We start from the raw sequence: 26,849 nt of genomic DNA on the forward strand, positions 1-26,849 counted from the left end.
CCCATCTCGATTAATGTAAAATATTTCATAGCCCTTTGATGAGAAATTAGTTCTCTTCAGCATCAGAAGTTATTGCAGAAAATAAAAACTTGCAATGTAGGGGGCAATATATTGGCATGAATAATATATTGGCTGGCTAACAGGAAACTAGGAGTTGGCATAAATGTCTCTTTTTAGAGTTGGCAAGATGTAAAAAGTGGCATGCTGCAGGGATTGGTGCCAGGGCTTCAACTACTTGAAATTTATATAAATGACTTGGATGAATGAGGTTGATAAATTTGCTGATGACACAGAGATAAGTGGGAAAGTAATTTGTGAAAAGGATGTGACGAGTCTACAAAGGGATGTTGGTGGGTTCAGTGAGTGGGTAAAGATCTGGCAAATGGAGTAGACTATGGGAAAGTGCGAAATTGACCATTTTGGCAGAATAAAGAGGGATAATACTTTAATGGTGAGAGATCATAAGGTTCTGAGATGCAGAGGGATCAGAGTGTTCTAGTGCATGATTTGCAAAAGGTTTATATGCAGATAGAGCAACAAATTAGGAAAGCTAGCAATGTTATTGTATATTGCAAAGGAAATTGAATATAAAAGTAGGGAAGCCTTGCTTCATTCACAAAAAGCAATAGCCAGACCACATCTGGAATACTGTGTACTGTATTGTACTTTTTTAAGAAAGCAATTCAAAGAAGGTTTACTGGACCTTGAATGGCAGGTCTTCTTTGAAGAAAGTTTGGACAAGCTATGCTTGTATCCACTGGTGTTTAAAATACTGAGAAGAGGTTTGATTGAAATGCCTAAGATCTTGAAGGATCTTCACAGATTTGATATGGAGAACTAGGGGGTCACTGTTTTCAAAAAAAAAGGTTCCATCCAGTTAAGACTGTGGTGAAAGCAAATTGATTTTTTTTCTATCGGGGGTCATGAGTCTTTGGAGCGCTCTTCAAAGGGCAGTGAAGCAGAGGTAGATAAGTCCTTGGTAAGCAAGGAGTTGAAAAGTTGTTGCAGGAATGTAGGGTCGAGGTTACAATCAGAGCAGCCATGATAATAGATGGTAGAGCAGTCTCAAAGGGCATCAAAGCATCTGAGATATTATTTTAACTTCTATATCGATCTATCTTTCCTTGGTCTTCTCCATTGCTATGGAGAGGCAACTGGGAAGAACAATGTTTTGTATTCTGCTTGAGAAGCTTACAATCCAATGGTATGAACATTGAACTGTCCAATTTCAGGTAAGGCACACCCCCAGTGTTCTCCTTCCACATACTGACCCATCCATCTGGTTTCTTCGCACTTTTTTTCACCTCTTCCTTTCCCCAACCTGTTCCATCTGCCCATTATTCTTTCTGCATCTGGTTCCACCTATCACATTACCTGCCTCTATCCCACCGCACGTTGTTAAGGTCAAAATCGAGTGTATTGTCATGTGCATAAGAACACGTATGCACAGGTGCAATGAAAAACTTATTGTAGTAGCATCACAGACACACAGCATTAGAGACACAACACTCACAAGATAAACATAAATTGTGCGCAAATTTTACAAAAGAGAACACAATTAGAACAAAAAAAAGTGTAGTGCAAAGTAGTCATAATATTGCTATACCATGGTGGTGATTAGGGTGTGCACTTTGGTTCAAGAACCAAATGATTGAAGAGAAGTAGTTGTTCTTGAACCTGGTGGAATGGGACTTCAGGCTTGTGTACCTCCTGCCTGATGATAGCTACGAGAAGATAGCATGGCCCGGATGGTGGGGATTTTTGATGATAGATGTTACCTTCTTGAGGCAGTGCCTCATGCAAATGCTGCAAGTGATGGGGAGGGATGTGCCCTTGATGTATTGGGCTGAGTCCACTACTCTCTGCAGCTGCTTATGTCACTTGCCATACCAGACAATGATGCAACCTAGTCAGGATACTTTCAACAGTATATCTGTAGAAGTTTGTTTGAGTGTTCAGTGACAAGCCAAACCTCCTTAACCTTCTAAGAAAGTAAAGATGCTGGCCTGCCTTCCTTGTGATTGCATCTCTCTGCTGGACCCAAGACAGGTCATCTGATGTGTTAATGCCTGGGGATTTAAACCTGCTGACCCTCTCCACCGTCAATCCACCAATTTAGACTGGGGGTATGTCCACCCTCCTTCCCCTTCCTGAAGTCAACAATCAGCTCTTTAGTTTTGTTGATGTTGAGCGAGAGGTTGTTGTTGCAGCACCACTCAACCAGGCGTCCCATCTCACTCCTGTATGCTGACTCATCACCACTGTGATTCGTCCAACAACAGTAATGTCATCGGCGAATTTGTATATGGCATTGGAGCTGTGCTTAGCCACATAGTCTTTCTTTTTCAATCTTTTTATTAATTTTCAAATTAGTACAAAATAATATATACAACATGAGTAATTATACATATGGTGCTGAGAGATCTGGATAGCAATCATAACAGTTAATATATATAATCACAAGGAGTAAAAAAAAGTAATCTAGACCTCCCGTTCTCTTATTAAGTGAACAAATATAAAAGGAAAGATTGAAAAGAAATGAAATTTAATTATATGAAAGAACCCCCAAATCCAAAAAAATGTTAATAATAAACCAAAAAAAAACAAAAACTTCAAAAAAAAAACTGCACTGATATTTCTTCAATTAAAAAGAAAAAAAATATTATTATGTCGTCAGCTCCGCTCCTCTGTATTCAAGGGTTATTGAAAGGGATCTGAAAAAGTTCAGCTTATACCATATGGGAATATTGACTAAATGGACTCCAAACTTCCTCAAATTTAAGCAAAGGATCAACAGTAGCACTCCTAATTTTTTCTAAGTTTAAACATGCTATAGTTTGAGAAAACCACTGAAAAGTAGTAGGAGGTATTGGATCCTTCCATTTGAACAAAATGGATCACTTGGCCATTAATGTGACAAAGGCGATCATATGGCAAGCAGAAGCAGATAAATGGCGAGATTCCATCATTGGTAACCCAAAAATTGCAGTAATAGGATGAGGTTGTAAATCAATGTTCAATACAGATGAAAGCCACATAGTCATGTGCATACAGAGAGTAGAATAGAAAACTAAGCACACAGCCTTGGGATGCACCTGTGTTGATTGTCAGCAAGGAGAAGACGTTATTACCGATCCGCTCTAACAGTCGTCTGCCGATGAGGAAGTCGAGGATCCAGCTGCAGAGGGAGGTGCAGAAGCCCAGGTCTCAGAATCAGATTTATTATCACTGACATATGACATAAAATTTGTAGTTTTGTGGCAGCAGTACATTGCAAAGACATAAAATCTATAAATTACAAGAATAAATAAATAGTGGAAAACAAAAGGAATAATGAGGTAGTGTTCATGAGTTCATGGATTGTTCAGAAATCTGATGGCAGAGGGGAAGAAGGTGTTTCTGAATCATTGAGTGTGCGTCTTCAGGCTCCTGTACCTCCTCCCTGATGGTAGTAACGAGAAGAGGGCATGTCCCAGACAGTAAGGGTCCTTAATGATGGATGCCGCCTTCTTGAAGCATCACCTCCTGAAGATGTCATATCTACGATCTTTTCCCTCTCAGTCCTGATATAAGGTCTCGACTCAAAGTCAACTTACACCTTTTGCCTCCACAGATGCTGTTTGACTCGCTGAGTTTTTTGTTCAAGGGGTTGAGTGTCCCACTCTGCTGCTAATTTGTATGTCCTTTTGTCCAGATAGAGGTGCACTTATTTTGATAAAATTTGATAAATGTGGAGGATATGTCACTGAACTTGGTTTGGAGAGCAAAACTAGAGCTTACAAATATAAGATGGTCACTAATGTATCCATGAGGGAACTCATGAGAAACCTCATTATACAGGGAGTAGTTAAAGAGTAGTATTAGCTGGCTTTTGTACACTTTCCTCTGCAATAGATCCTTTTAAAGAGAAGCTTGATAACTGTGAGGCAGAAAGGAATAGCTGCACTTTCTATAGAATTCTATTAGCCTACATTTCACATCCTCTAAAATCCAAAAATCATAAATGCCCACTAGTGTGCAGTACTCTTTATTAAAAACTATTCCAATTATTAAAAGAGAATATTATTGTAATCTTCAATGAAATATCTACCATGCCTGTTGAATAGTCAATATATTTTCTTCATTCTGTTCATTTTTAGCCCTAAAAGTAAAATTAATGTAATAACGAAAAGGAAAAAGTTATACCAGCCATAATTTCATATTCTTTCAGTTTTTATTCCCCATATTGATGTCCATTGTTGTGTCTGTTATAATTAGATGTCAGCAAAAAACAATCTGCCTGAGGAGCTGTGGGTTGAGCAGCATCTGTGGGGGTGGGTAGGGCCGGGGAGGAATAGTCGATGTTTCCAGTCGACACCCTGCATCAGGACCATTCTCCAGCAGATTGTTTTATTTTGTTCCAGATTCCAGCAACTGCAGTCTTTTATGTCTCAGTTAGATGTTAGCGTTAATTTATTGGTCAATGTGCACAAAGCTCTGGATTTAAGTCCTGCCACAGGAACTTGAGCATACAATCTAGGGATACATTTCAATACAGCACAGGAATTTTGGAGCTGTTACCTCTCAGTAAGACATTGAACCAACGCCTGTATACTGTCTTTTTGATGTAAAATGACCATTTTGCAGAAGAGAAGGAAGACCTCTTCAATGTCATTTGTGGTCATTTATCACAGTATTGTTCACCAAACCTTGTTTTGGCTGCTGTAATATTTTCTATATTGGAAGAGTGACTTCATTTTTAAAAATATCCCAGTTGGCTATCCTGAGATTGTTGACTGTACAAATGCAAGTATTTTTTTTTACACATTTCAGTTCAATTCCTCCCAATATTGTAGCACTACTGCAACAACTGATTCTATTGCACCCAAATATAACCTGTAGATGGTGAAAATCTGAAATAAAAGTAGAAAAAACAACATCTGTGGGAAGAGCAAAACAGTTAATATTTCAGGTCCATGACCTTTCATCAGTTCTGATCATCAGGACACTCAGTTGAAAATGTGAATACTATATGGAGAACCTGAAACATTAATTCTGTTTCGTTCTCACAAATACTGCCTGATGTATTTAGAACTTCCAGCATTTTCTGTTTCTGTTGCTCCAAAACTGATTGATAAACACTGTTGAGAAAGGCAAAATGAAACACTAGAGGTGATGTTTGGGATTACTTTTATAAAATTGCATGCCAATTACCTGAAGTAATCACAATAATTCATGCACTTAAATTACCATTGATCTGCTTTAGTCTTTGTAAGTTTCATTCCAGTAGTAATCCCAACATTTTAGAAGTGTCCCAACAGGTAATTTCTGAATACAGTATTTAGATTTTACCTCAAAGTAGAATTGTTTCCAGGGAACAGTGATGCATTTTGTGATGTTCCTAATTTTTGTTTTCATTTCAACATGGTGAGCATTTTCAAGCTGCAGAATGATGCCTGACAAATTGTTGACAAAAAAAGTCACAAGAGATTTCAGGCCAACCTATATTTTTATCAATACAGGCCATAAAAGTGATCAGTGGGACATTCCACAGCAGTAGAAGTATTTTCTTAATCTTCATTGCAAGGCAGCAATGGAGATTAAGAAAATACTCCGTTAGGAATCACTTCAAAATTGTGGAAAGCTTCTTGATGCTACAGTCAGTTTCCTCAAATGATCACCTGTATAGGCCAGTAGTGTGCCTGGTTTGATTTTTGATGATGCTTCATTGATTGATTTTAGAAGGAAACTGATTGTTATGTAACAGTTCTTCTTGGGGTCTGTGGACTTTTTGGGGACAGGGCAGAATAAATTACCCACTGCTGCATGCAATCCACCAAGCTTTGCTACTTATCCAATTGAGTCAGCAAACAAGGTACCAATAAGGCAGCAGGGAAAAGAAAAAAATGTTCAAAAGAAGCAAGTTTAATTCCGACAGTCTGTTTGCACCCTCTGAGTCATTCCAAAGTATTCTACAGCCAAATGCGTTTGATGTCACTGTTATATGTAAGGAAATAAAAGCTAAATTATGAACAGCAATGTTCCACAAATACCAGTGATGCAAATGGATAAATAAACTTTTTTGTAGCCTTCGATGTGGGATATAATACTGCAGGACTCCCTTCTTGTGCCATGCTTATGCCATGACACTTCTTGCATCTGCCTAGGTAGTCAGACAAGAGAATACAAAGGATCAGAGATAGGCTGCCCTCCATTTAATGTTGTATAGTCATAATCATAGTCATACAGCACAGAAACAGGCCCCTTGACCCACCATGTCCATGCTGGTCAATGAGTACCTCTCCATACTAATCCTATTTCCCAACACTGGGTCAGAATCAGATTTATTATCACTGACATATGACGTGAACTTTGTTGTTTTACGGCAAAGACATAAAATCTATAAATTACAAAAATAAATATATAGCCTGGGATGCCTTGACATAGCCTGCAATGCCTTGATGATTCAAGTACTCATCCAGATGCTTCTGAAATGTTGTGAGAGGACCTCCCTCCACTTCCTTCTCAGGCAATGCGTTCCAGGTTGTAACCACCCTTCGTGTGAAAATATTCTTCCTCCAGATCCACTGTGGCCTGACTCATCTCAAACCTATGCCCTTTGGTCTTGGACACTTCTGCCATGAGGGAAGGTTTTTTACTATCTACCCTGCCTATGCCTCCCGTAGTTGTACTTACCATGTTTCCCCTTCAACCTCCTCTGCTTTGAAGAAAATAAACCCAGCCTATCCAGTCTCTCCTCATGGCTGAAACGTTCCAGTTAAAAGTAAGGACAGTAAGGGTGGGGAGAGCCAGCCTTGGATAACTAAGGAAATAAAAGAAGATGTCAAGCTAAAAGCTCATGCATACAAGGTCACCAAGAGTAGCGGGAAACTGGAAGATTGGGAAAATTTTAAAAAGCAACAAAGAACCATGAAGCAAGCAATAAGGAAATGGAAGATAGATTATGAAAATAACTAGCACAAAATATAAAAATAGACAGTAAAAGTTTTTTTATAATTATATAAAGCAGAAAAGGGTGGCTAAAGTGAATGTAGGTCCCTTGGAAGATGAGAAGGGGGAATTAATATTGGGTAATGTGGAAATGGCCGAGGCCTTGAATTACTATTTTGTGTCGTCCTTCACGGTGGAGGACACGTCTAACATGCCAAAGAGAGATATGGATCCAATGGGAGGTGAGGACCTCGATAGAATCGCTGTCACTAAAGGGGTAGTGATGAGCAAACTAGTGGGCCTGAAGGTAGACAAGACCCCTGGTCCTGATGCAGTGCATCCCAGGGTACCAAAAGAAATGATGGAAGTTATAGTAGAGGCGTTTGTGATAATTTACCAAAATTCTCTGGACTCTGGGACTGTCCCAACGGATTGGAAGACAGCAAATGTCACACCACTGCTCAAAAAAGGATGTAGGCAAAAGGCAGGTAACTATAGGCCATTTAGCTTAACGTCTGCAGTCGGGAAAATGCTTGAAGTGATCATTAAGGAAGAAATAGCGAGACATCTGGATAGAAGTGGTTCCATCAGGCAGACACAGCATGGATTCAGGAAGGGCAGGTCCTGTTTGACAAACTTGAGGATACAAGGAGCGCATTGGATAGAAGGGAATAGGTGGATGTTGTATACTTGGGCTTTCCAGAAGGCATTTGATAAGGTGCTGCATAAAAGACTCATCCATAAGATAAAATGCATGGAGTTGGGGGTAAGGTATTAACATGGATGAAGGATTAGTTAACCAATAAGAAGGCAGAGAGTTGGGATAAATGGGCATTTCTCTAGTTGGTGACCGGGGTGCAGCAGGGGTCAGTGCTGGGCCCGCAACTGTTCATGATATACATTAACAATTTGGAAGAGGGGACTGAGTGTAGCGTATCTAAGTTTGCTAATGATACTAAATTGAGTGGAAAAGCAAATTGTGTAGATGATGCGGAGAGTCTGCAGAGAGATATAGATAGGTTAAGTGAAAGGGCAAGGATCTGGCAAATGGAGTACAATGTTGGTAAATGCAAGGTCATCCACTTTAGAAGGAAAAAAATTGAAGATCAGGTTATTATTTAAATGGTGAAAGATTGCAGCATGTTGTTGTGCAGAGGGACTTGGGAGTACTTGTGCATGAATTGCAAAAGGTTGGTTTGCGGGTATAACAGGTTATCAAGAAGGCAAATGGAATGTTGGCCTTCATTGCTAGACGGATTGAATTTAAGAGCAAGGAGGTTATGCTGCAACTGTACAGGGTACTGGTGAGACCACACCTGGAGTACTGCATGAAGTTCTAATCTCCTTACTTGAGGAAGGATATATTGACTTTGGAGGCAGTGCAGAGGAAGTTCACCAGATTGATTCCAGAGATCAGGGGGTAAGCCTACGAGGAGAGATTGAGTTGTCTGGGACTATACTCACTGGAATTCAGAAGAATGAGAGGGAATCTTATAGAAACATATAAAATTATGAAAGGGATAGATGAGATAGAGGCAGGAAGGTTGTTTTCACTGGTAGCTGAGACTAGAACTAGGGGACATAGCCTCAAGATTGGGGGGAATAGATTTAGGATGGAGATGAGGAGAAACTGCTTTTCCCAGAGATTAGTGAATCTGGAATTCTTTGCCCAGGGAAGCAATAGAGGCTATCTCATTAAATATATTTAAGACACAGTTAGATAGATTTTTGCATAGTAGGAGAATTAAGTGTTATGGGAAAAGGCAGGTAGGTAGATCTGAATCCACGGCCAGATCAGCCATAGTCTTATTGAATGGCGGAGCAGGCTCAACAGGCCAGATGGCCTCCTATTTCTTATATTCTTATCCCAGGCAACAGCTTGGTGAATCTTCTCTGCACCCTCTCCAGTGCAATCACATCCTTCCTAATCTATGGTGACCAGAGCAGCACTTAATATTCCAGCTGTGCATACAATATTCTATAGATGCCATGTTTTCAAGATCCAGTTCTCTCTGATCCACATCAGGCGTTTCATCTACAGAATCCCCGATAACAGATTCTGTCCTCACCCAAACCCATTTTTTGATATGGTTTTTGGATAGCGATGAGGAATGGGAATTTCAGATGCCTCATGATTCATCGCATGGGCACAGTGGCCATTTATTGTCCTGTGACTACTTCCCTGGCTACCATCAGCTAAGTCCTTGCAAGTTGTGAATTAACCTAGAAACGTAGAGCATATCAAAGGCTGCACAAAATGGAACATTTGCTTAGGTGTCCATTGCATCATTGATGTGCCTTTAATTTGAAAAAACCCTTGTAAAGCATTACTTGATGGATATTGCCATATAAGGCTTGCATCATTATTGTCCTACCATGCCAATAATTGCGATTCTGTTTTTAAAAATAATTTTTCATGTTTTATGTCCTGGTGGGAAACATTATTAGTTATCTTAATCAAAGATGTTTCCAATGGATAAGCATCAAATCAGTTGAGAGTTGTAAAGTTGCTTATTGTGTAGTTGAATTGCTTTGCATCGCCAGCCCTTGTACTAATAATTGTGTCTGTGTGAATTCTTTGTAAGTACAACCTGACAGGGTTTTCCTCAATTTATTTCAGTAGAAACCAATGACATATGTTCGGTCTGTTGAAGGAATGCAACATAAAATTTAAATAAAACTGCAAACATTGTGCCATCCATTTTCTAATAATGAATTGGGTTTACAGCTGCTGGTTCTTCATAATTCTTTTGGAATAAGTTCTCAAATTTGTGGCTTGCAGTTAACTGCTGATTAAATAATGATTTACAGCACTGCAGTAGTCTGAACAAACAGCTTTTTTTGGGGGGGATGAGATGTGTAACATTGCTCAATTATAGATCTGCTTCAATATCTGCTTCTTAAAGCCTTGTAGCTTGCTTTTTACTTCCAGACTTGATTGTCCAATCAGTGTTGGTCAACCTCCATTCTTCTAACCACCTCAAATTTGAGATCATGTTGCCTATAGAATCATAGGGCCATGCAGCACAGAAACAAGCCCTTTGGCCCACCATGTCTGTGCCAACCATCAAGTATCTATCAATACTAATCCCATTTACCAGTCATTGGTCCATAGCCTACAATACTATGCTCATCCAAATGCTGCTTAAATGCTGTGAGTACCCACCTCCACTTGTGCATTCAAGCACCCTCTGGGTGAAAAAAGTTCTTCCTCAGGTTCCCTCTGAACTCCTTATCTTCATCTTAAACCAATTCCCTCTAGTCTTTACTCTTCCTATCATGAGGGAAAGAAGTTCTTACTACCTACCCTATTTATGCCTCTTATAATTTTGTATGCTGCTGTTAGATCCCATTCAACCTCCTCTGTGTCCTACCTTGCACCATCCCATTCAGCTGTCAGCACAATGCTCGGTGACCTTCATTAAATCCCAGTTTTTCAGTGCCTCCATTTTAAAACTCTTAATTCTTTTATCTTTGTAACTTCTTACAGCCTTGTAACTCTCTGAGGTCTCTGCAATCCTGCAATTCTGTTCTCAAGATTCTTGCTGAATTATTCCTTCTCATTGACTTGTGTCTGAAATAAGAAATAAGAGCAGGTGTAGACCATCCAATCCTTGGAGCTTGCTCTGCCATTCAACAAGATCATGGCTAATCTTCTACTCAGTACCATTTGCCCTAAATGTCCAGAAACTTTTTGATCTCTGTTTTGAATAAACACAATGACTGAGCCTCTGCAACGCCCCTGGGGCAGAGAATTCCAAAGGTTCCCCACCCTCATAATGAAGAAATTTCTCCTCATCTCAGTCAATGTACCCTTTGTTCTGAAACTCTGCCTGCTGGTCCTAGACTCCTCAGCCAGGGAAAAAAAAACATCTTCCTTGCATCTAGTCTGTCAAACTCTTTCAAAACAAAAAGTTTGCAAGTTTCAGTGAGGCCTCCTCTCATTCTTCTACATGCTAGAGAATATAGTCCCAGTCTACTCAATCCTTCATCATATACCAAACCCACCAAGGCTGGAACCAGTCGTTAACTTTTCTTTGGCTGCCATGACCCTGAGCTCAGTCTGTTAAGAAACTATTTAAAGAAAAATACTCTTGTTATTAAGATTTTGTTATTTCTATAATCTCCCTAAATAGCAACGTTTAGATTATGTTTGAAATATGGGTGAAGTTCTTTGGGACGTTTTACAACCTTAACAGTGCAATATAAATATATATTGTGTTTTTTTTTCTTTCCTCTCCCCATCTTTTCCTTTTAGCTATTTCACCTTGAGACCGCATCTCTTATTGGAGTTCTTTCCATGAGCAACATTATCTCATCACGTGACTAGTCAGGTCCAAAGGCAAAGTTCCACCTGCAGTCAATAGACTTGAGTTTAAACAGAGGCATTTCCTTGCTAGTTCACTGTTCCAGCTGTGCCAGTTTTGCTCCCCATAATATTGCTTAACTTGGCACAGATGTTGAACTACACTTCAGATCTACCAGTAATATTGGACCAATACTATATCACCTCGCACTTGAACCATTCAGGAAATCCAGATGATAATTTAGTATGATCCGAGAACCTATTTTTCATGTCACACTACCCTGGAACTGAGACCAGAAACTATTTTTCAATTGTGTTATGCTTCTTATTAACAAATAGTTTTAAATAGTTTTGGCAGAAATTCTTAAGTCAAGTATTGTGTTGTTTCAACAAAAGAAGGACTGGTTAACCACAGTTGTTACCAGCCAGCTTTAGTTTGCTGTGATTACATTAGTTAGTGAACATGAACGCATTTGTTAAAATAACTAACAGGTGGCAGTGGATGAAGAACACTGACTTGAACCACATCATTTTGATAATAAAACAGTTCAGTTTTTTTTGTGCATTAATAGTTCTGCATTGCTTTCAACATCCTAAAAATCGTAATGCAACTTGCTCTGTTTAAAATCTCCCTCTAACAATAGATGTGAGGAACTGATGTAAACTTATCCATGTTGCTCCCCATGTTAAGCACATGATTCTATCATCACCAGATATATTGTTTTATGCTTCCAAAATATTTGTTTAGTTTATAACTGTTGTTTAAAAAAAAAGCTCTTTACAAAATAAATAATTTTGTCATGAGTGATATTAAGCAAGTGAAGTGGTTAATTTTATACTGCAGTAGCACTTTATTGCAGTATTGAAATGTTAAATTTAACTTATTCTTGAATAAAAGTACACAGTAGCCTCAAAAACATTGCTGTCTAAAGCTAATCTACTAATCTCTAACCTACAAACCACAAGTAATTAAGAGAAAAGATTTTGCTTTATATGATGATCTTGAAATATTTCAAAGCTCTTTACAACCAATAAATCAGATTGTGATATATTTGTTGTTTTAAATGCAAATGTGATAGCCAATTTGCATGCAACACCTCAATTAACAAAGAACCAGATAACCTGATTTATTTATAATACTGAGGGTAAAATATTAAGCAGTACTAAGGAGAACTAACTCCCTTCTCCTCTGCCATTATCAAGAGACTATGTGCCACAAGTAGAAGAGGCATTTGTAGCCTCCAAAAAATGCTGTCTTCTGCTTAATCTCTCTCAGAATCAAGAGTAGTATGACCTGAGCCAAGTCTGGAGAAGTCAATTTGAATTAACAAAACCATAGAGAAGGGTTTTAGATAGGAGCAGAGACATTTCACATTGTGGAGGTGTAAGATTTTACTAACAATAATGGATGGAATATGAGCCTTGACCCAGGCTTCAGGTCAAACATCACACAATGCATGATACTTGGTTCACAAGAAGTAACAGATTTATCCACAGCACATCCATCTGACAACAATGAGAAAGAGTGCTTTAGGTGCTACAAATGTCATAATAACTTCACAAGTGACCTATCTTGATGAAAACATTGCTTTAGCTATTGGTGATGCTGGAGAGTATTGGGCAAGGAGAAAGTTAATTTTTAAAGAGTTTGCTGGGAGTGAAGAGTGGGTGAAGGCTGGACTTGAAATGAGGAGAGAATTAATTTGAATAGATTTAGTTGGAACACAGATAAATGACATTGCAGTGATAGCCACCAATTCTCAACAGAAGTCTAATTTTTTTTTTGCTCTTTGCTCTAGCATTTCCATTAGACTGTCATTAAATCTTAATCCTTTAATAAATATGTTGGAGGTTATTTTTATTTCTGAAGTTTCCATACAAAGGACTCCCATTACTCTAAACATCCTATTTGAGAGTTAGGGATGCATATTCAAGGGATGGAGGGACTTGTGAATATTGAAGCTCTTTTGCCTGCATTGGGGCTACAACTTGCATCTGAGGCAAATAGATCAAATATTCTAATACTTCATTATTTTCCTGAAGTGCTCTCTAACTCTTTGCAATAGCACTTGTTTCCTCCCTGCAACCCCCATCTGCTTCTCGTTCTGGTTCCATCTGCCATGCACCTCTCCCCAGTGGTTCCCATTCTCACCTCCTTTACTTATCAGTGTCGAGTACTGTTAGCCCTTTGTTATCCTGCTTTATCTCCCTCCAGCAGCTGTCTCCAACCACCCTCCTCGCTCTATCTGCTTCTCATTTTCTTCTCCCTCTCTGTCTACCTCCATCTATCATCCACCTGCCACTGTCTCTCAACTCCACTGCCCTCCCCTCCCTTACCTGACAGAACCTGCCTGTCATATTACACCCTTCCTCCGTCCACCAATCACCTCGGAATCCTGTCACACCACTCCCCTTCCCCTCTGTATACTGGCCATCTCCCTTTTCCACTCTCAGTCCTGATGCAAGGTTTCGACCCAAAATGTCGACAATTCCTTTCCTCCCCTCCCACAGATGTTGCTCAACCCACTGAGTTCCTCCAGCAGATTGTTTGTTGCTCCAGATTCCAGCATCTGTAGTCTCTTGTGTATTCACTTAATTTGAAATGTTACTGTTTTGGGAAGTTTTAAATTGTGAACTTCCCTTCATTATTACAGTGCAGCCTTCTGTGATTAGTCATTTGTGGGCCCTATGGTTAAAGACAGCAGTTGAGCCATTTTTCCCACTCCCCTTCAAATTGCTAATTGTCCCTTTGTTCTTTGTTTTGACACTGAGTTGCTTTAGTGAAGCCATTATATTACCAACTAAGTACAATTTAGTGTATTTCACTGTCTTCTCCCTCTCCCTCTCCCTGCCAGTGTTAGAGAGAGAAGTTAGGAAGAGGCAAATGTGACAGTTGGACTGAACGATGGCTTTCCTATCAATGGAAATGTTATATGATAAGTTTAATTGACATTCCAGTTTAGCATGTCCTTGTCACTTTAATATCTCCAGTTCCTAAATGAAATACAATGGTAGTTTAGTTTAGGCCAAGGAGGCAGCTATCAGCGTGGTTTATTCATGGGTCAAATGTGTCAGGTTAGCTTTTTTGAAAGTCTCAATGTAAATACGTTTTTAATAACAAAATTAACAACGATACCTTATCCAGACTGTGTCGGCAGTGGATTAACATATGAAATAATTCCACAGCCTGCTGACTGGCAGGAGAGTGTACAGGGGAGGTATCCCCTTTGAATTAATTTGCATTTTCATATAAATATTATGCTAGCATTCTGTTCATTGTGGGCTTTGGTGACTGCCATTCATGCACCCCTCCACTTCCGGACTGAACATGGGCTCATCATTATATCATTCATTGTAATTGATCTGGAGATAGCATGGAGACCACTGAAATGATCGAACTGAATGGTGCCCTGTTCTAAACATTCTTTGAAGGTTCTTCTGGTAAATGCATTCTCCATTGTGTAAATGGGCTATTAAAGTTAACAACTTCCTCAGACCATGATGTACACTGGGTTTGCAGATGTTAGCCAGAGTGTTGATAAGATTGATGCCACTGAACTAGTGTTGCCTTAAAGAAAACTGTGATTGTTTTTTCCCCTTCTGAGCACTGGAAATGGCACATGGAGATGTCAGTGACAATACTGTCAATTTTGTCTTGTGTGTTCTTCACAGTTGAATAATCCATTGATGCTTGCTATTCAGGCTTGTATAAAGAATAGCTAGAGCCCTTGGAGTCATGCCCAGTACAGGTCAGAGCCCAGAACCTTTGTGAAGAGAAATACTTCTCAAATTCATTCAGAAGTAACTACATTTACCTTCCATGGAGGGATGCTATTTATTGTGAGAATGATAACGTTGTCAGCTTGGGTAACTAATGTAAGCCAATAGCTTTATAGAAGAAGGTAATTGAGTTTGTCCAAAGGTAATCATTCAACGTAGTTATTATAAGACATTGTTTATTTTCAGTAATACATTTCTTTTAAAAAATCTCATATACTTGGTATCCTTTGAAGGAAGTATTCCAATCTTGCAATATTTTTGGACAAGATCACAAACTGCTACCACAGTCCAGGAGGAATTATTTAATGGAAAACAATCAGTCCTAAAAAAAATTGAGTTTAATTATATTTTAATGGCATGATGCTGGGGATTCCTTCTGTTGGTTCTGTTAAGAAATTCCCATGACTTGTTGACTATTTTAGAAATTTCTATTTGTGGACTGTCTGTCTGTGCTGGCACCCCAAGACCAGATGGCAGAGTCACCTTCTAGGTACTAAAGGGTTATAAATGAGGACTTGACGAACTCCATTCAAGGATTTGATATTGTGTACGATAGCGTCACTAGCAGCCGCATTCAGCTGTCCCAAATGTCAACAGAAATATTCTTTAACCTTTTAATTTGCAATTTTAATAAAAATAAGTATATTGTGCGAATTCTTTGGAGGAGCAGAGCATTTCTCATTTTTGGCTCTCCATATTGGCATCGACCAATCAGATTACCTAAACATAAAGTTCACCCTGTTCTTATGCCTACAGAGTGCCTCATCTCCAACCTCAAAGGAGTACTTCTACTATACATGTGACATTGTTGCCTTTGGGCAATCAAACATTGTATTCAGCATTTTGCAATCTGGTGTGAAACTGAATGCAGAAGTTCAGGTTCAGAATCAGATTTATTATCACAGACTTATATGACGTGAAATTTGTTGTTTTGCTGGCAGCAGTACAGTGCAAAGACATAAAATTACTATAAATTACAAAAATAAATAGTGCAAAAAAAAGGAACAACGAGGTAATGTTTATGGACTGTTCAGAAATCTGATGGCAGAGGGGAAGAAGCTGTTTCTGAATAATTGAGTGTGGGTCTTCAGGCTCCTGTACCTCCTCCCTGATAGTAGTAGTGAGAAGAGGGCATGTCCCGGATGGTGAGGGTCCTTAGTAATGGATGCCACCTTCCTGAGGCACTGCCTCTTGAAGGTGACCTCAATGGTGGGGAGGGTTGTACCCGTGGAGGCCAATTCACACTTCTCCATCCAGTATTCTTTCAAGTTACTCAACAAATGCACCCACACAGAGATACAACTTTTTATTAGTTTGTTTTTGGCCTAACAGTCATGATAAGAGTGCAGAACATATTGTAACATGTTGAGATGGCATTGTCTTCAAACTGTCAAAGTTTCAACTCCATCAGGAAGCAGTTATACTTTATAAAGTGTTTATTGACCATTGCACATTTTTTCATTTTTATTGTCTGGGATGCTCTGACAAGCAGCAGTGTCAGGCTCTTGTGTTTTTATATGCAGAAGTATATTTATTGGAAGCATCACTGTTCCTTTGTAATATAACAGCAACAGCTTCCTTTTCTATTAATTCAAATAAACTTTGAAGAAATATATAGAAGTTCACCTTTAAGAAACATAGGAGCCATGAAGGTTAACTCACTCTGATGCCAAATGCATGGTATTTCATTAAAGATTTGGACAGACCCTTCCCATCCTTCCCTAACTGAAAGAGGGTCTGTAGGTTAATTTAAAATATCAAAGGCACATTGATTATCCTCCTGAAATGCCTACTTTGGCTGCTTTGCTTCTCAATGCTGCTTTTTCTATTCTTTTATCTCCTTTGTCATTTTCTGCTTCATTTATTCTATTACATCTTTTGTTTTTTTTTGCTTTATCTTCTATTTGACTGCCAAGTGAATACAAGTCCGAATTGTGCTACAGATTGGTAGAGCACCAACAAATACAAGCTTCCCTCAGCTAGCTGTAATAACCTTGTAATATTTTGGATGGATCGGGAGGAAATAAAAGTTTGTAAATTGTTGCTTAAACAGCTGGTTTTGCTTTTGTGGATGGTCAAGTTTCAAAGCAAGCTACCCATGTAATTATCAAAATCTTGATATTCAACTCCTATAGTAATACATAGGAATAACAACAGATCTTAAGAAAATGAAAGCAGGCAGGGAAATCCACTATATGATGTAATCTTCTACCTAGTGTCCCTCTTCCATGATCCCCATTACTCTTAATTTCCTTGTCATCCAAAAATTTATGGATTTCAGCCTTGGTTGTTGTTGATGACAGAGCACTCACAGCCCTCGGGGATAGCAAATTCCAAAGCTTCCCAAATCAAGTCAAGAAATTTTTCTCAGATCTGACTGTTTATCCTTGTTCTATATTCTCCAGCCAGAAGAAACAGCTTCTCAACATCAATGCACCAATTCCCCTCACTCCCTTTTACATTTCAGTGATACAGTGCCTCATATATTCGAGATGCAGGAATTGAATACCCCACTGATTCAACCTAGGTTCAAAGTACCATTTGTGCCTCTGAGCCAGAAGATCATGGGATCTAGTTCCATTCCAGTACTTGATCATTTTATATAGGCTGGCACTGCTATGTGGTACAGATTGGAGCTGGTTGGAGGTACTATCTTTAAAATGGTTTGTCAAAACTATGACTTCCTAACTTGGGTAGATGTAAAATTCCCCAGAGCATCACTTGAAGAAAAGCAGCAAGATTCACCTAAAATTTCGGCCAATAATTATTGCTTAACTACTGTCAATCAAATAAATCATTTGAGCATTTTTCTTGTTGATAGAATCTTTCTGCATGCATATTGGTTGCCACATTTCCCTGTATTGCAATAGTGATTACACTTGAAAAATTCTTCATTGTCTATGAAATACTCTGGAGCATCCTGTGGTACTATCTATAAAACAGTTCATAGATGCCAGTACCTTTAATCGATCGAATCCTTCTCAACTGTCAGATAAAACCACTAACCATTTGTAATGCTTACACATCATACTTATAAACAGTTTCTGTATTTTTGGTGCATGAAAGTAGTTGAAAATATTGTCAATCTGCATTTACTTGTTTTTAAGGAGATATTTTGTTCATCACCGTGGCTAAATTGCTTTCAGGGGATTAGTCTTTTAACCTGCAGTTAAAAGACAAATGCTCTGAATCTTTGGGAGGACAACCTGCGTTTTAACAACAGTTCTAAGAACTAGTCCCACGAATTGAAACCCAGTAGTTTTAGTATCAAGTGGTATTTTAGGTCTTATTTCAGTGGGTTATATTGATTGCATTAACTCTGAAAGTTATAGAAAATATGAGGAATAGGAACAGTGACTGCACACTTGATAACATGTGAGCTGAATAGAGAAAGCCAACATAAGTTGTAAAAGGTGGTCTATGTCCAACAAATCAAATTGAATCTTTTGAGGACATAATTGAATGGTGGATAGGAGAATGTTTATTGATGTACCAGAAGGCACTTGATAACATTACAAGCATTTAGCTAACATTACAAGCTCAAAGAATTGAAGGCAAAATATAAAAACATAATAAGTTAATATATAGAGCTAGAAGTAGATCACAGAGCAATTGGGGGTCTGAATTGCCATTCTGTAAGTTAATGTTTATCCTGTACCTCATAGACTTTTTTGCTCAATCTCCATAACCTCTGACTCCCTCAGCTTCAATGTACACAATGACAGTTCAACCAGAAACTTGTAGGGTAGAATTTCAATGACTTAAAACCCTTTGCATGAAGAAATTACTTCTGAGCTCAGGTGCACATGGCCAAGTCCTTATCATGGACTCAATTCCATGGCTAGAGGAATCAGTTTCTCACCATCTGTTTCAGCCAATCTCTTTCAGAATCTTGTATGTCTCAATGAGATCTTCTTTCATTCTTTTAAGCCTTAGTGAGAACAAGCCAGTCTTCATCAACCTTTCTTCATAGCATTCCCTTCTCACAGGAATCAGTGTCCTGAGTCTACACTGCAGTCACTTTAAGGCTGGTGTATACAGAGACCAAAACTATATATTTTATTCCAAACAAGGTCTCATTGATTTGTGCAATTTTATTGACCTGGTTGGGCTATTAGCTGGGTAAATGAGGTTAGAAAAGTACATATTTCAATTAGAACTAAGTACTTAATATAATCTTTCAAGAATCTGCACTGTGACCTTAACTGTTCATTATATTTTGTAATGACTGAGAAAGTGCTGTAGGGTCATACATCGAAGTTTGCTGTTGGCACAAAGTCTGATGGTATGCTAATGTATTAATGGAATATAGAAAGTACGAAATGATAGATTGAATGGGCAAAAATGAGGCATGTGGATTTAGAAGCAGTTAAGTGCAATGCATTTCAAGGGAAACAAAAGATAAATCTTAATTATTCTTTAAATAGTGAAAAGCTAGATCAGTGGTGGTCTGGAGAGATTTGGAATCTGTAAACACTGATTTATTAACGTGCAACAGCCAGGCACAGAAAATATTGACAGAATGTTTATTTTATGAAATAACTCCATAAATAAACATTGTTCTGATCTCGTATTTTTATTCATAGGTGGAGGAAGACACCAAGAAGCTAAATCTTGAAGAAAGAAGGAAAAGAACAGAGGCTTCTGAAAGGTACATATTTGGTAGTCAAGTTCTAACTTTTCATCATTTGTACTTGAATTGTCAACCCAAATACCATCCTATAGCCACGGTTTTATATTATTAATCGCACACAAGGTCAGGGCACCCGCTCAGTTTGTTTATTGATAGTTTCCAGATTAAGTAATTTCATTTACTCAGGTATAAGTATGCCCTATTTCTCAATGGCTGGTTTATTTGTGATGCCTTCAAACCACAGAGAGTGTGCCTACCATGTTAATCAGTTGTGAAGATCCTTAACCATCTTCTGTTTGTAGCTGCTTAATTTAATATTATTAGTAATGTTATCATAAATAATTTAGAGATTTCTAATTTGATTTATTGGTTGCAAGAGCTATAATATTGCCAACATCTAAGAAATCACTTTGCTTCATTAATTTTGATCCTAATAAAATATTTGCTTATTATAATTCCATTATGAACATGAATTTCCATTGGTGACGTTTGTGTATTTACCCCAGTAGTTTCAATAGACAAATTGATGAGAAGTGGGCCCTTTGAGTTTTACCAGTATCTACCTGCTTAACTGCACAATGACCAGCAGAAGAAATCAAAAAATAAATACAAGAGCAAAACACCTTTGTAACTATTGTCCCTTGTATGGCTCATGATCTACACCTGCCCTACTAAACTTACCAAAAGCATTCCTGCCAGCCTAGAGCTATCATGAAGTAATTTTTTTAATGTTAACTTTTTACAAGCAAGCTTAGTGCATCCATGATAAAAGACAACTGTTTAATCTGAGTTACATAATACCGGAATGTTATGGTTTTGATAACATTCAGCTAATTTGAAGATGTGTGCAGCTGAATCAAGCTGCACACATCAAGAGATAAACTGCAATATGAATCAGATTTGACTGGGGACAGCTGAACTTACAAGGATCAGCAGTGGAATCAGTCTTTTGAGACGAGTGGCCATTTCTGATATCAGCAGAATAGGAGTAAGAACAGACAAAGAAATGAAATAACTCTCTTCAGCCATTAACATTGGTACGGTGCTTTCAGTAAATGATTCATCTGGAAGATAAAGAATAAGAAGGAAAAAATCATTTGGGGAGGGTTGTGAAAGATTAGTCCCTACCATTTTTAGATTATGTCTGTTTGCGTATTACTCCCTCGGCACCTTCCCAACTCCATATTCCGGGACTGAGGAATCCAGTGATTTGCTGACAGCTTGTCTGCTATCAGATGGTACTAGGATGACTGAAGCTAACATCATCTTCATGGAGCTGCCATCAGGCCTTGATAATGTGAGAAAACTGCGATGGTTTGTCATAATAATAGATTCTTCTGCGCTTGGTCCTTACCCTTCCTCTAAATCCCTGTGAAGCGCGAATGAGAAGATTACACATAATAACAGACACAAAGATGAAAAAGGCGAGAGTCTTTTAAGTAATCTGCCAGACAAGAAAGAAAATGATGATTGCCCTAAGGATAATGGAAGTGCAGTGGAACTAATGGCCAGCCAGAAGCAGCCTCCTGCCCCTCTGGAACTGTACAGCTTCTGAATATAGCTACAGCGTTCTATATTTTGATTAAATTATGTCATTGCATTATGGTGCCGTGCATTTGCTTTGACACTGAATGTTTGTGTTCTGTACCTTGCCTCTGTGTCAACAGGCTGTCTTTAACTGAATATTATCTACTTGCATGTTCCACAATTTTGAATGAAGTTCCATTTGTCTCATTGGCTTTCTGCCTATTTTTATACCAGAAATTGAACGCAGATTATCTGGCTCCAGCGGCCTCCTGTCAGAAAGGGTAAACAGTTGTTATATAATGATAGAAGGCAACAACACAGAAGGTGGCCGGTTGATCCACCGTACCAGTGCTGGCTCTTTGAAAGTGCTGTCCACTTTGTCCTACTCTTCTGCTCAGTAGCTCTGCAATTTTCTCTCCAAGTATATGTTCAATTTCCTTTTGAAAGTTACTATTGTATCTTCTCCCACTATCCTTTCAAGCAGTGCACTTCAGTTCATAATAACTCATAAAGAAATCTCCTCGTCTCTAGATAATAATGGGTAAAAGAGCTTCAGCAGTTAGGATGAATAATCTTGTTCGTAAAAGTGTCATTTTTGAAAAGTTTAAAGATTATCTTCTATATGGAAGCTTTTAGGGCAAAATTGTCAAAGGCTATTATCAAAAAAAATCCTTGAGAGATTCAACAGCTCCAACCCATTGCTCTGCTTTACTCTGTTAACGATGTTACAGAAAATTCTATCTCATTCTGTAAGACCATCAGTAGTCTAAACATCAATTCCCAACTGTTTTAGCTAACACTAGGAGTAATTTGGATCATTGATCCTGTAAAATATGATGTGTAGAAATATGTGTTGCTATGATTTTAATGGTTATCTGCTGGAAATTGAGAAAGGCAGAGAAGCAAAAGTGTTTTTCTGATTTGCAGTCAAGTCAGCATGAACTAATTCTATGAAGCTGTGTCACTGTGATATACTGTTAGTTTTTGGAGAAGGTGCTGGTTCAGCTTTTGTCTGTTTGTTCCTAGTTGGGAACCACAATAAGTACAGTAAATAATGATTTCATCAAGTTTTGGAATTGAAATTGGCCAAGTTATCACTCAGTAGAAAAATATCATTGACATGTTCTAAAAGTTGAGAAATACAGGTTAACAGCCTACTGTACACCACAAAACAAGGCATGGGTTAAGTGGGATAAAGTTTAACTCAAAAATCAAATAAAAAGATGGAAGGCTGCTGGGTCGACCCAACATATGCCTCGCTGTGTGTTATTGGCATATCCTAATCCAACTCTGAAGTTAGCCTTATTACCATAACAGTATATGTGGTATCTTTGAGCTTTGGTTGACCCATCGAAACTGGAAAGAAATTTTGAGCAACTTCTTAAAATGTGTTTGATAATCACACTCTGTTTGCTTGATTGCCTTAAAAATAGATGCATTTATCAGGAGCAAGAGAAGGACAAGGGACTGCTGCAGTCACAGAAATCGAAGGAGGAGTCCTATAAGTTGAACCAGGAACTAGAAGAGGAAAAGAATCAGATGCTCAAAAAGAGGGAGGAGCAGCTTTGTAAACTCGAGCAACAGGAGGAAGCGGAAGCCCAGCAAATTTATCGAGATAAAGAAGAAAGACTCAGGTATAAATACTGTGAGAAATAGTACGTTCTCACATGACACTGCTGGAAAAAAGCAAAAGCTGACACTTACACTGCAGTGTGCTACATTAATTGGGAAGTACCATTCCTCTGAAGGTTGTCTACTTATTCAGGTGGACATTACATATCCCATGGTGCTATTTGAGAAGGTTGATGGATTTACCCAATATCCACCCAACATTTCTTCATCAACCAATATCATCAAAAACAGATCAGTTATCCCATTACATTTTGAAGGATCCGGCCACGTGCAAATTGTTATATTAGTCTACCTAACAGCAATTGATTGAGGATAACTTTACCAAACATGATTACAGGAAAATCCATTGGGGTCAGTCAGAATTCCAATTTTATACTAATAATGCAGAGTAAATCGAGCTAAGTATAAGGCAACAATGCAGTCAATCTTGTCACTTTCCCAGTGGCTAGGTTAAGTTACTGTTGTTCAAGAGCTCTTTCTTTTGTAATTGACGTAGGGAGGCAGAGAAGCAAAAGTGATGAAAGTCTATTGGATATTTCCCAGTAAAAATTACTGGAATAATCTTGGGGATTCATTTTCAATGTATATAATTTATAACTATATTCTCTTAGTCAAAGAAGTGACTTTAGAGTGCAGAACTTGTTACGTGCCCCATCACTGCAACCCTGAAAGTTGCCTCCTGGTTCAGCCTTAAGCAACAGTTGAGTATATATATGATATAATGTGCATAAATAACTACTTACTGCCATTGTATACAGCCTAACTATTGGGAGGGATGTGGGGTGGCCTTCAGGATCCATCTGTGGAAACAGTTCCATGACACTTATTCTGCCAAAGGATGTAGCCAAGCTATTTGGCCATAAGAATGAAAGAAGCTTAACAGTTTTCTATTTTCAATCCTCAAGGTTATTAAAAGAAAAACTCAGGACTGAGCGAGAGGAAGAGGAGACACGACTGAAAGAAGAGCAGGGTAGTGCATTGCTCAAACTCCGAGACCAGGTTAAGACTGAAATTGAGACAACAGAGAAAGAAATTGGGTAAGTGTCATCAGAACAGATGAACTGGATAAAAAGTCCAGTGCCTGCTTTAAATACTGTTAGTTACATTACACCTAAAAATTTTGAAGCCTAAGTAAATTACTAAGGATGACGAAAATCCAAACTAAAAACAAATGCTGGAAAGACTCAGTAAGTCAGGTAGTGCCTACAGAGCAAGAAAAGAGTTAACATTTCAGGTCAATAACATTTCATCTATTTTTAAATAACCATTTGATCATTTATTTGTATCTTGGTAGCTATGTAATGAGTCTGTGATTTCTAAAGCAATTGTTTAAGAAAGGCTCGAAGAGTAAACCGGGTAATTACAGGCCAGTGAGCCTGACATCAGTAGTGGGTAAATTATTGGAAGGTGTTCTGAGAGATAGGACATATAAGTATTTGGACAGCCAAGGGTTGATTAAGGATAGTCAGCATGGCTTTGTGCTTGGTAGATCGTGTTTAACGAATCTTGTGGAGTTTTTTGAGGAGGTCACTAAGAAAGTAGATGAAGGTAAGGCTGTGGATGTTGTCTACATGCACTTTAGTAAGGCCTTTGACAAGGTCCGACATGTGAGATTAGTTCAGAAGGTTCAGTCAATGGGTATCCATGGAAAGGTGGTAAACTGGATTCGAAATTGGCTGAGTGGGAGAAGACAGAGAGTGGTTGTGGATGGTTGTTTCTCAGATTGGAGGCCTGTGACTAGTGGTGTGCCTCAGGGATCTGTGTTGGGGCCATTGTTGTTTGTTGTATATATCAATGATCTAGATGATAATGTGGTAAATTGGATTAGTAAGTTTGCAGATGACACTAAGATTGGAGGCGTAGTGGACAGAGGGGAAGGCTTTCAAAGCTTGCAGAGGGATCTGGACCAAATGGAAAAATGGTCCAGAAAATGGCAGATGGAATTTAATGCTGACAAGTGTGAGGTGTTGCGTTTTGGAAGGACAAATCAAGGGAGGACATGGTAAATGGTAGGGCACTGAGGAGTGTGGAGGAACAAAGAGATTTGGGAGTTCAGATACATAATTCCTTGAAAGTAGAGTCACAGGTAGACAGGGTTGTAAAAAAGGCTTTTGGCATCCTGGCATTTATAAATCAAAGTATTGAGTATAGGATTTGGAATGTTTTGGTGAGGTTGTATAAGTCATTGGTGAGACCAAATTTAGAATATTGTGTGCAGTTCTGGTCGCCGAACTACAGGAAGGATGTCAGTAAGATTGAAAGAGTGCAGAGGAGATTTACAGGAATGTTGCCGGATCTTCAGGAGTTGAGTTATAAGGAAAGATTGAGCATGTTAGGACTTTATTCCTTGGAGCGGAGAAGAATGAGGGGAGATATGATAGAGGTTTATAAAATGATGAGGGGCATAGACAGGGTTAATGCAAGTAGGCTCTTTCCACCTAGATTAGGAGAGATAAGTACAAGAGGACATGGCTTTAGGGTGAAAGGGGAAAGGTTGAGGGGGAACATTAGAGGGAACTTCTTCACTCAAAGAGTGGTGGGAGTGTGGAATGGGCTGCCATCTGATGTGGTAAATGTGGGCTCGCTCTTAAGAGTAAATTGGATAGATACATAGACGAGAGAGGTCTGGAGGGGTATGGGCTGGGGGCAGGTAAATGGGACTAGCCAAATAATGTTTCGGCACAGACTAGAAGGGCCAAATGGCCTGTTTTCTGTGCTGTAGTTTTTCTATGGTTCTATGGTGTAGAACTGAGGGGGCTTTGACTTCTGTGCCCTTTATACAGTGACATAGACACAAATTAACTACCACAGAACAGTTGATAGTCAAAATCCAACTTTCCTCCCAATCTTCTGCCACTCTACACACAACCTTCTTCTTGTCATATTGAGAACTGCTATTGGGCGCTGCGCTTGCATGAGTCATTGAGCTGTCTTATTTTCTGCTCCCAGACTTGCTCTGTTGAATTTAGTACTTTGTAAATTGGGGAGAGAAGAATCTTTGTAAAATGGTACATAATTTTTCTTTGCCCATGTTAGCATTTGCCTCTGTTCTCTTCTTGGCAGCATACAGACAACCTTATACATATTTCAGGGCATTGACCTCAAGTAGGCAAACAAGAAAATGGCAACAAGGGTAATGTGAAAGAGTAGTTGAAAAAATAATGTTGGCATTGCTTTTCTTTAACCAAAATGTAATGCAGAAGATTGAATTGTATTTACATCTTGCAATGAGGTCAATTCAGAGGAGCCCATTAGTGAGCTTTCACACTTCTTACTGCACATTGTTAAGAATGTTCCTTTATCAATAACCAGTCATTGAGACTGTAACATTTTTAATAACTAAAAGGAAATAAACATTCTGCCCACTTCAGAAGTAAGCTCCTTTGAAATTATAAAATTAATTTGTTAATTTACTAGCTAATCCTATCAAAAATTAGTGCACATTGCATTATATTTAAAATTGGATATTTAATATTCTTCCCATTATGTCAAATTTATGAGGAACATAAAAAGCAAAAATCATGGCAGCCCTAATTAAAAAAGGCATTGCACGGTATCTTTTATTGATCAATGCAATATAGAAGTAAAATTATATTTCAGTAGCTGTTTCCTCTGTTCAAAAGTTTTACCTTTGTTTAAGAAAAAACTAAAATAAAACTCTTAACAAGCCCAAAGAGTTGTTGGTCAAAAAGGCAACATTACAGCAGTTTGATGGTATTCTTGAGAATATTCTGTAGGCTGTATATATTTTATAATGCCATTTAATATGTCAGGTAATTTTATTTTTACTGCATTCCAGGGCTGAGAAGGAAGCAAAACTGGTGCAGCTCAGAGCAGAACTGAAATCATTTTTAACAACGGAGCAGCAAAATTTAGAGGCTGAAAAGTATGCGGTTGTGGAGCAGATGAGGAAAGAGATGGATGAAACCTTAAAGGAAGAGAAGGTTCTGCTGGAAGAGAAAAAAGAGGAGGCTCTTGGTGAGCTAAGGGAAAAGCTAAAAAAGAAAACAGAAGAGGTAAGCTTCGGCCCTTTTAACAATC

At 38.5% G+C, this 26,849-nt stretch overlaps 1 protein-coding gene across 1 annotated transcript in view; it reads left to right on the top strand.

Moving 5' to 3' along the window:
* Nucleotides 1–26,849, top strand: part of LOC127583595 (centrosomal protein of 164 kDa-like) — a 164,061-nt gene that overhangs the window by 100,330 nt on the left and 36,882 nt on the right. Inside the window, exons 11-14 of the mRNA XM_052039718.1 lie at nt 19,603–19,667; nt 22,610–22,810; nt 23,714–23,845; nt 26,608–26,824. Of these exons, the coding sequence (XP_051895678.1) occupies nt 19,603–19,667; nt 22,610–22,810; nt 23,714–23,845; nt 26,608–26,824 (615 nt within the window). The remainder of the gene's footprint in view (nt 1–19,602; nt 19,668–22,609; nt 22,811–23,713; nt 23,846–26,607; nt 26,825–26,849) is intronic.

This window comes from Pristis pectinata, chromosome 27 (genome assembly GCF_009764475.1).
Source record: "Pristis pectinata isolate sPriPec2 chromosome 27, sPriPec2.1.pri, whole genome shotgun sequence".
Classification (NCBI taxonomy): Eukaryota; Metazoa; Chordata; class Chondrichthyes; order Rhinopristiformes; family Pristidae; genus Pristis; species Pristis pectinata.